This window comes from Bison bison, unplaced genomic scaffold, assembly GCF_000754665.1.
Source record: "Bison bison bison isolate TAMUID 2011002044 unplaced genomic scaffold, Bison_UMD1.0 scf7180017864313, whole genome shotgun sequence".
NCBI lineage: Eukaryota > Metazoa > Chordata > Mammalia > Artiodactyla > Bovidae > Bison > Bison bison.
The window spans coordinates 730,444-741,124 of NW_011494885.1; the positions used below are offsets into that span (position 1 = coordinate 730,444).

At 42.6% G+C, this 10,681-nt stretch overlaps 1 protein-coding gene across 1 annotated transcript in view; it reads left to right on the plus strand.

Moving 5' to 3' along the window:
- LOC104997646 (seminal plasma protein BSP-30 kDa) overlaps positions 1-2,396 on the plus strand; it is a 3,644-nt gene extending 1,248 nt beyond the window's left edge. The window contains exons 3-6 of the mRNA XM_010852539.1: positions 150-230; positions 1,106-1,180; positions 1,636-1,767; positions 2,257-2,396. Of these exons, the coding sequence (XP_010850841.1) occupies positions 150-230; positions 1,106-1,180; positions 1,636-1,767; positions 2,257-2,396 (428 nt within the window). The remainder of the gene's footprint in view (positions 1-149; positions 231-1,105; positions 1,181-1,635; positions 1,768-2,256) is intronic.
- Positions 2,397-10,681: the final 8,285 nt, after the last annotated feature.

The following is a 10,681-nucleotide window of genomic DNA, read 5'->3' on the forward strand; positions in this document are numbered from 1 at the left end:
GTTATACAGCAGCTTCCCACCAGCTCTCTATTTCACACATGGTGGTGTACATGTCAATGCTCCTCTCTCAATTCATCCCAGCTAACCCTCACCCTGCTTTGCTCTTACTCCGCTTCCATCCATCTCCCCTGCTCCCGCCTTTCTTCTAGATGAGCTGCCGACAGAGACGTATGACCTTCCTCCCGAAATTTACACTACTACATTTTTGCCTCGCACCATTTATCCTCAAGGTAATCAACCACGGAAGAGAATGACAACCAAACAACAATCAAATGCAGCGAACTAACGTGTGTGTCCTGGTAACTGTGATGGGCTCTTCCAAAGACACTTAAGGGCAGGAGCTAGTTTTACCCTCTCAGTCACGGGAGGAGGCAGGTGTGCACATTCCCCAAGAGGGCTTATCTGGAGAGCATCAGGGATATGCCTCTGTAGATGGTGGGGCTGGAATCTGAACCCAGGGTCCAGGATTCAGAGCTGGTATCACATGATAAAGTAGCAACTCCCCAGATTCACATCAGTACACCAACCCTCACAACTTATATACTTTTAACATGTCAACTAGCCGCTCTTTACATCTATTTCTTTGTATCTATAGACACGTGTATAACGTGACAAGGTCTCCCTCGCCTGTTCTGTTTAGCCCTCTAGTCATCAGGTCTATCGTTCAGGGTACCAGGACTTCAGAACATAAAAGAAAATAAAAGTTAGAGATGCAGGGCAGGCCCCACTACAGGTCATATTTGAGTTGTGGCTCTGCTATGTTCTTTTGCTGTTGTTACTTTCTTGTTATTTTTTTTTAATTGAAGGATAATTGCATTCCAATATTGTGTTCATTTCACAACACAAATCAGCCATAAGTATATACATTTGCCCTTCTCTTGAGCCTCCCTCCCACCTCACCCTCCATCCTACCCCTTTAGGTTGATGGCGCAGAGCGCCAGGCTGGGATCCCTGTGTTATACAGCAGCTTCCCACTAGCTAGCTATTTCACTCATGAAGTGTATATATGTCAATGCTACTCAGGCAGTTCCTCCCTCCTAAACCTAACCCTACTTTGTTCTTGCTCTTCTTCCATCAACCTCCTCCACACCTGCTCTTCTTCTAGAGGAGATGCCGTATGACGACAAACCTTTTCCTAGCTTGTTGAGCAAAGCCAACGATCTTAATGCAGTTTTTGAAGGTAATCAACAAGGGATAGAATGACAGCAAAACAACAATCAAATGCAATAAACTAACACCTGTGCCCTGGTGACTGTGATGGGGATCCTCCAAAGATACTTTACAGGCAAGAGTGAATTTTATCTTCTCAGTCACAGGAGGAGGCAGGTGTCCACATTCCCCAGGGGGGCAACCCTGGAGAGCATCAAGGGTGAGCACGTAGAGATGGTGGGACTGGAACCTGAACCCACGGTCTGGGTTTCAGAGCTGCTGCCACATGCTAAAGTAGAGACTGTCCAAAGTTAAAGAAATCTAACTAGTCCCTGAGGGAGGGACCATGATAGACAGACCTTGACATGCCCAGGGCTTAGCGGGGGACTCTGTAGACGACAATCTCGAATGGAGAATTTTCCAGAGTTACCAGAGATCATGAAAGCCTAGGAGTCAAAGAAGGGAACAAGGACTTTCTTCTTCCAGGTCCTGCATGTGCTTTTCCATTCACCTATAAAGGCAAAAAGTATTATATGTGCACACGCAAAAATTCCGTATTACTATGGTGTTCCCTCGATACAGAATATCAAGGAAACTGGAAATTCTGTACTGAGAGAGGTAAGTGTGCAGCTTGTCTTCATGTGAGGAGCATGTGGCTTCCCAGATGAAGAGGGTTGGTTCATAACTGACTCCTAGATGGAAGACCCAGGCTTCTTCTGACCCAGCCCCCTGTGTTCCATTCATCTCCCTTTCGACTCATTTTTTTCCTGGCTCTGCTGGGTCTTGTTGCTGCACGTGGTCTTTCTCTAGTTGCAGCGAGTGGAGGCTGCTCTTCGTTGGTGTGTGGGTTTCTCACTGAGGTGGCTTCTCTTGTGGAGTACAGGGTCTGGGTGCACCAGCTTCCCTCATTGCAGTGTGTGGGCTCAGTAGTTGAGGTGCCTGGACTTAATTGCTCCTCAGCATTGGTTTCTTCCTGGACCAGGGATGGAACCAGTGTCTCTTTGCATTGCAAGGCATTCTTAACCACTGGACCACCAGGGAAGCCCCCTTTTCTTTTGGTAAGCCCTCCACCATTAATGTTTTCACCCATTCCTTCTATTTTTTCAGACGAACCCGAATGTGTCTTCCCCTTTATCTATCGCAAGAAATCCTATGAAAGTTGCACACGGGTGCATAGTTTTTTCTGGAGGAGTTGGTGCTCACTCACTTCAAACTATGACCGGGATAAAGCTTGGAAGTATTGCTAGCAAAAAAAAAGGTGAGTGTGTTCTGGGGAGGATGGGAAGAGATGGGGTAAGCAGGGAAGAGACAGAGCTGGATTAAGAGGTGGAGTCAGATGCTGCAGTGAGATGGAGGGAGGAGGCAGGTGCAGAGATGGGATGAGGGAGAAAGATGCAGGAGGAAGAGTGAGGAGCAGAGTTTCACGAGGAGAAGCTTGCAGAGAGGATGAAGAGGAGAAAGGGGACAAAAGATGGAAACAGAGGGAGAGACAAAGGCAAACTGCAAACAATGGAGAGGAGAGTCCCACAGGGAAGGAGAAAGAGAGTTTGCAGGATGACAAATGGAAGGAGGAGGGTCTGGGGAGGATCACTGCCAAGACGAGGTGGAGAGAAGGTGAGAGAGGGGCGGAGACAGGACAACATAATCTTGGAGCAGGATGAGACAGCAGGAATCGAGATAGAAAGAGCAGAGAGCAAAGGAGAAATAGACCTTTGCCCTCCGTGGGACTGACTGAGAAACAAAACTGACTCGTTAACCTTGACCCCAAAGCTATGTTCAGTCACTGTCCAGTGCATCCACCCTTGGCCATGGATGCAATCCAGCCTTTGAAACCTCAGTGATGAAAATCAAGAACTCTTAAGCATGAAGGTGATGCTCTGAATGACAGAGGTGAAATCCTTTCTCAGCATCTCCACCATGTTCCCCCTGGGCATAGGTCCAATCAATAAACCACTTTCTCTGCAGGGGTGGTCTTTCTTTGTCCCACAAAGAAACCTATGAATCAAATAGGAGGGTCTCAGCATGCTCGGGTTAACCAGGCAGGATCTTCTAGTGTTCCTTTCCCTTCCTCGGAATCCTGTTGGAACATCAATACACATTACAATTGTCCCTCCTGGGGGCCTGATTGACAGCTGAAGACCTAGTGATGAGACCTGAGGTGGGGTGGGAGAAGAGTCCCAGAGGGTATGGAGGGCCGGTCCTTGTCATAAACGATTTGTCTTTTCCCAACATAGCTGAAATGTTATTTCTTCCTGGAGTTATTCTCTGATTCCCCAGTATAAGGAGGCCCAATGGAGTCTTCCCAGTTTATCCTTTCTCACCTTACAGTTAAACTGCCCATCTTTCCAGGTGGACTATAATTGACAGGAAGGGAACAAGGAGAACTGTGCTTGCCCTGGCCTCAGTCCTAACATCCTTTGCATTTATCAAAAGGACTACTCTCCTTTTAAAAACAAAAAAAGAATTTTAGAGAATAGCATTGAAACATGTATATAACCATATGTGAAATAGATCACCAGTCCAAGTTCGACACATGAAACAGGGCACTCAAAGCCGGTGCACTGGGACAACCCTGAGGGATGGGATGGGAAGGGAGTTGGGAGGACGCTTCAGGATGGGAGACACATGTACACCCATGGCTGATTCATGTCAATGTATGGCAAAACCACCACAATATTGGAAAGTAATTAGCCTCCAATTAAAATTAATTAATTAATTTTTTAAAATCAAAAGGAAATGCTGCAAAATAAGTGAATAATCTGGGTGGGAGAATTAAATTTGATTTGAATTTTGTAAAAAAAAAAAATAGAATTTTAGACAAATATTTTTTCTATCACTAACAGGGTCTGACTGAACAAAGGTCAAATTCATAGGTGTCAGAAATAATGAAGGGCCTGAAAGGGGCTAAACACTAAATTTTATCCTCTTCAAAAACATCTAGAGTCTATCTAAGGATCCTCGGGATCTGGTGATGGATGTTCAGTCACTATCTGGGGAAGAGATGCACAGACTTTTAATCACTGTGCAGGAAGGAGGTATCAACAGAATATTTGTCTTCTGTGATTTAAGGCCAGAAACTTGGAGCCTCACTTAAAACCAGGACATAAAAATAAATAAATACATTTTAAGGTAATAAATAAAAAGTTTTCATTATAAATGTTTTAATAAAAATAAGTAAAAGGAAACAATCGTGATGATGTATGGAAGAAACCAACACAATATTGTAAAGCAATTATGCTTCAATTAAAAATGAATAAATTAAGATGTTAAAAAAATGCTTAATAAAAATATACAAGTAAGTAAAAAACAGTGCTTCCCCTGGCGGATCGGTGGTAAAGAATCTGCCTGGCAATACAGGAGACATGGGTTTGATCCATGGTCTTGGAAGCTCCCAGAAGCCTTGGAGCAACTAAGCCTAACCACAGCTATTGAGCCTGTGCTCTAGAGTCCGGGAGGCACAGTTACTGAGCCCATGTGCTGCAACCACAGAAGAGCCTGTGCTCCGCAACAACAGAAGCCATTGCATTGAGAAGCCTGCCCACCGAAACTGGAGTGTAGTCCCAATTCGCCACAACTCGAGAAAAGCCTGCTAAGCAAGGATGAACCAGCACACCAAAAATAAAATAAATAGTTTAAAAAACATTTTTTTAAAAGAAAGCCAGACAATGTAAGGGCTATGCAGTTAATAGGGATCAGAAAATCTCTCCTGGTCCTAGATAAAGAGCAAAAAAGCTTCCATTTTTGACTCTCTGAACAGATTATATAGAAATACTGGCCTTTGGGTGAAGTCTTTTCCAAGCCCTTCACACAGTGGTTCATGGCACTGAAATCACACAACTGAAAAATGGAAAGATCACACACACACATACACAGACACATGCATTCCCAGTTGAAGAATAAAGAAAAGTCTACAGCATAGGCAGAAAAAAGATTTAAAACCAATCTCTAAGGGAGTTCCCTGGCAGCTGGTGGTTAAGATTCAGCATTTTCACTGTTCAGTCCCTGGTGGGGAAACTAACATCTCAAATGCTGCTTGGTGCAGCCAAAACATAAATAAATAAATACAAATAAAACCAATCTTGATGCTCCTACCAAAAACAAACCAAAAAACTAGCACATCTCAGACAATACATGCTAAATAATTGGTATATTAGATATCACTGGCCATGCCAAAGAAAAAATAGAAAATGTTATATAAAAAATGAACCTTATTTTCATTCCTTATTTTTTAAATCAGTGAACTCTAATTGAAAGTCCAGAAATAATCCTTCACATTTGCAATTGATCTTCAACAACACATCAAGGTAGTTTAATGTGGGGACTTCCCTAGAGGTCCAATGGTTAAGACTGCAGTTCCAATGCAGAGGGTGCGATTTCTAACCCTGATCAGGGAACTAAGATCCCATATGCCACGAGGTGTGGTCAAGGAAAAAAAAAAAGATAGCTCAACATGGCAAGAATAATATTATACTTTTTGCAACAAGTGGTGCTGAGACAAGCATATTGTGTGTGTGTGATGGTTGCTCAGTCACTCGCTCTTTGCGATCCCATAGACCATCGCCCACCAGGCTCTTCTGTCCATGGAATTCTCCAGGCATAAACACTGGGGTGAGTTGCCAATCCTTTCTCTACAAGACAAGTATATCTGCATGCAGACTAAATAAACTGGATACCTACTTCATATCATAAGCAAAAGTAAAGTCAAAATGAGTCATACGCTTAATTTTAAAAGCTGAATCTATATAATTCTTAGAAAAAATATACAAGTAAATCTTCAAGACCTTGGGTTAAGAAATGAGTTCTTATATGTAACACTGAAAAGACAAATGACAGAAGAAAAGGTTTATAAATTGGACTTTATCAGAATTAAATTTATGCTTTAGTTTTCAGAGAAATGAAAACTGACAGAATGGGAGAAAAGTATTTGCAGGTCAGGTATCAGATAAAGAACTTGAATCTAGAACATGTGGAGAATACTGACACCTCAATAATAAAGTGACAACACAATTTAAACATGAGCTAAAGCAACTGAATAGATACTTCACCAAAGAATATGTACAAATGATTAATAGACACATGAAAAAGTGTTCAACATCATTAGACATAAAGAAAATACCAGTGATATACAAAATAGAAGCAGAAGATTAAGAAGAGGTGGCAAGAATACACAGAAGAACTATACAAAAAAAGGTCTCAATAACCCAGATAACCACTATGGTGTGGTCACTGACCTAGAGCCAGACATCCTGGAGTGTGAAGTCAAGTGGGCCTTAGGAAGCATCACTATGAACAAAGCTAGTGGAGGTGATGGCATTCCAGTTGAACTGTTTCAAATCCTAAAAGATGATGCTTTGAAAGTGCTACACTCAATATGCCAGGAAATTTGGAAAACTCAGCAGTAGCCACAGGACTGGAAAAGGTCAGTTTTCATTCCAATCCCAAAGAAAGGCAATGCCAAAGAATGCTCAAACTACCACACAATTGCACTCATTTCACATGCTAGCAAGGTAATGCTCAAAATTCTTCCAGCTAGGCTTTAACAGTACCTGAATTGAGCACTTCCAGAGGTACAAGCTACATTTAGAAAAGGCAGAGGAACCAGAGATCAAATTGCCAACATCTGTTGTATCAGAGAAAAAGAAAGAGAATTCCAAAAATCATCTATTTCTGCTTCATTGACTACCCTAAAACCTTTAACTGTGTGGGACACAAGAAACTGTGGAAAATTCTTAAAGAGATGGGAATACCAGACCACCTGACCTGTCTCCTGAGAAATCTGTACGCAGGTCAAGAATCAACAGTTAGAACCGGACATGTGACAACGGACTAGTTCAAAACTGGGAAAGGAGTACACCAAGGCTGGATTTTGTCACCCTGCTTTTATAACTTGTAGCAGAGTTTTTGTTGTTCAGTCACTCAGTCATGTCCAACTCTTTGTGACCCCATGGACTGCAGTGCACCAGGCTTCCCTGTTCTTCACCATCTCCTAGAGCTTGCTCAAACTCATGTTCATTGAGTCGGTGACGCCATCCAACCATCTCGCCGTCTCCTCCTGCCTTCAATCTTTCCCAACATCAGTGTCTTTTCCAATGAATCAGTTGTTTCATCATGACGTGGCCCAAGTATTGAAGTTTCAGCATCAGTTCTTCCAATGAATATTCAGGGTTGATTTCCTTTAGGATTGACTGGTTTGATCTCCTTGCAGTCCAAGGGACTCTCAAGAGTCTTCTCCAACACCACAGTTCTAAAGCATCAGTTCCTCTCGACTCAGTCTTCTTTCTGGTCCAACTCTCACATCCATACGTGACTACTGAAAAAACCATAGATTTGACTATACAGAAGTTTGTGGGCAAAGTAATGTCTCTGCTTTTTAATACACTTTCTAGGTTTGTCATAGCTTTTCTTTCAAGGAACAAGCATCTTAGTGTCATAAGGGTGGTGTCATCTGCATATCTGAGGCTAGAGTACATCATGCAAAATGCCAGGATGAAGCTTAAGCTGAAATCAAGATTGCCAGGAGAAGTATCAATAACCTCAGATAGGCAGATGACACCCTAATGGCGGAACATGAAGAGGAACTACACAGCCTCTTGATGAAGGTGAAAAGAGGAGAGTGAAAAAGTTGGCTTAAAGCTCAACATTCAGAAAATGAAGATCATGGCATTAGGTCCCATCACTTCATGGCAAATAGATGGGGCAAAAACTGGAAACAGTGACACTTATTTTCTTGGGCTCCAAAATCACTGTGGGCGGTGACTGCAACCATGAAATTAAAAGATCCTTGCTCCTTGGAAGAAAAGCTATGACAAATCTATAAAAGTGTATTAAACAACAGAGGCATTACTTTGCCAATAAACAGTCCATATAGTCAAAACTATGGTTTTTCCAGTAGTCATATACAGATGTGAGAGTTGGATCATAAAGAAGGCTGAGGGCTGAAGAACTGATGCTTTTGAACTGTGGTGCTGGAGAAGACTTTTGAGAGTCTCTCAGGTAGTAAGGAGATCAAATCAGTCAATCCTAAAGGAAATCAACCCTGAATATTCATTTGAAGGACTGATGCTGAAGTTGAAGCTCCAACACTTTGGCCACCTGATGTGAAGAGCTGAGTCATTGAAAAATACCCTGATGCTGGGAAAGATTGAGGGTGGGAGGAGAAGGCGAGGATGAGATGGGTTGGATGGCCTCACCGATTCAATGGACATGAGTTTGAGAAAACCAGGAGATAGTGAAAGACAGGGAAGTCTGGCATGCTGCAATCCATGGGGTCACAAAGAGTTGGATATGACGGAGCAACTGAACAAAACAACAAATAGATTTAAAAGAAAATTTAATGATATTGATACATCAAATAGAGAATACCAATAATTAGAATTTTTTTCCAAAAGGACCAAATGTAAATTCCTTAGTTAGAAAGTGAAACAACAACAACAACAAAAAAAAACTCACTAGAGGGCCCCAACAGCAGACTTGAGCTAACAAAAGAATCAGTGAACTTGGTGATAGATCAATAAAGACAATCCAGTCTGAAAAACTGGAGGAGGAAATGGCAACCCACTCCAGTGCTCTTGCCTGGAGAGTCCCCATGGAAAGAGGAGCCTGGTGGGCTACAGTGCATGGGGTCGCAAAGAGTCAGACAGGACTGAGGGACTAAGCACAATTTAAAAAAAAATACAAGAATGAAGAAAATTCAACAAGGCCTTGGCAATCCATGGGCCACTATCCCATTTAGCTACATGCACACATAGGAATATCAGCAGGAGAAGAAAGGGGCAGAAAAGATAGTAAGATCAATTTGTCGAGTATTGCCATCATAACAACATTAAGTCTCCTCATCCATGAAGATGGAATGTCTTTCTATGGCTTTACGTCTTCTTAATTTCTTTCTGCAATGCTCTGTACACATCAGACAGGTGGGTTTTTGATAGGCATGCAGACTATACTCAGAAAAGCTCTTCTTAAAAACTAGAATAGGGAATTCCCTGATGGTCCAGGGGCTAAGAATCTGCTTTGCAACACAGGGTGTACCGGTTCAATCCCTAGTCAGGGAACTAAGATCCCAGATGTCGATGGGCAACTCAACTTGAATGCCACAACTAAAGACCCGAAACAGCCAAATTAATAAGTGAAAAGAAAGAAAGAAAAAATATAGACTTAAAAAAGAAAGAATAAAAGGAAGTTCCATGGGTGTTTACACTGGGTCCCATGGCCTGGTCTATTTATCCAGTCAGCAGGAGAGATGGACAATGAGTTCTTCTCGTTTACAGATTGAATGTTCTTGATACTTATCAGAAAGTCCTAGACATCCCCCAGGATATATGCATATTATCCCCCCTGCATTCACCTCATGAATTTTCATGACTGGATTTTTCCTTCAAACCAAGAGAACCAGGGGGCACCTCCTCCTCCTATTGCCACAAAGCCTGCCTCCCGCAGCTCCTGCTTATTCACTCCCCACCTAAGTGCAAACCCTGGACGGCCCACCTGATGTGGAATGCTCTCCTCTCCCGGACTGTGAATATATGTGGCTCATTCATACACTGCTGTCAACCTCATCTGTGCCGTGTTGGGTGTTGTGTATTTGGTTCTCTTTTAATATTTAAGGTGGGCTGGATAGAGGATGATCTGAACAGCATGGCTTTTTCCCTCATGATTCTGCCAGTACTACTGAGCTGCAAGGGGCAGGAGGTCCACTTCTCTGGCAGCCTGCATACCTCCATCCTCCTCCTAATACTGGCAATCTGCTATGACTCTCACTGTTTTTATTCCCACATTCCACACTAAAAAAAAAAAAAAAAAACACCTGCCTTATTTTTCCTTTTTATTTCTCCCTTACTCCCGTTGTTTCTATTTTTGTCTACATCTGTCTCTATCACTCAGATCTGCTATAAATTTCTTGATAAGTCCAGGTTTTCACACACAAAAACAAGAGGTTTTTGGTTGTTGTATTTGTTTGGGATGGTTTCTGGTCTGGTTGTTGGTTTGGTTTTTTGCCTTGGTGCTTGTGGGATCATAGTTCCCAGACGAGGGATTGAACCCAGGCCCAGGGCAATGAAAGGGCGGAGTCTTAACCATTCCATCGCCAGGGAATTTCACAAGTTTTGTTTTTTGTTTTTTGTTTTTTTAACACTCAAAGATGCTAGGAAGGGTTTCCCAAGTGGCTCAGTGGTAAAGAACCTGCCAGCCAATGCAGGAGACACGAGATGGATCCCTGATCTGGGAAGATCCCACATGCCTCGGAGCAACTAAGCTTGTGTACCACCACTGTTGAATCTGTGCTCTAGAGTCTGCGTGGCTGCAGGAGAAGTCTCCACAATGAGAAGCCTGAGCACTGGGACTAGAGGGTAGACCCTGCTTGTCACAACTAGTGAAAAGTCCTTTGTTGTTTGCTGGAGCAATGAAGACCCATCACAGACAAAAACAAGTAAATAAGTAAAAATTATTAAAAAAAAAAAAAAAAAAAGGAGGAGAACAGGAGACAGGGACTCCTGTCCTCAGGAGATCAGATCAGATCAGATCAGTCGCTCAGTCG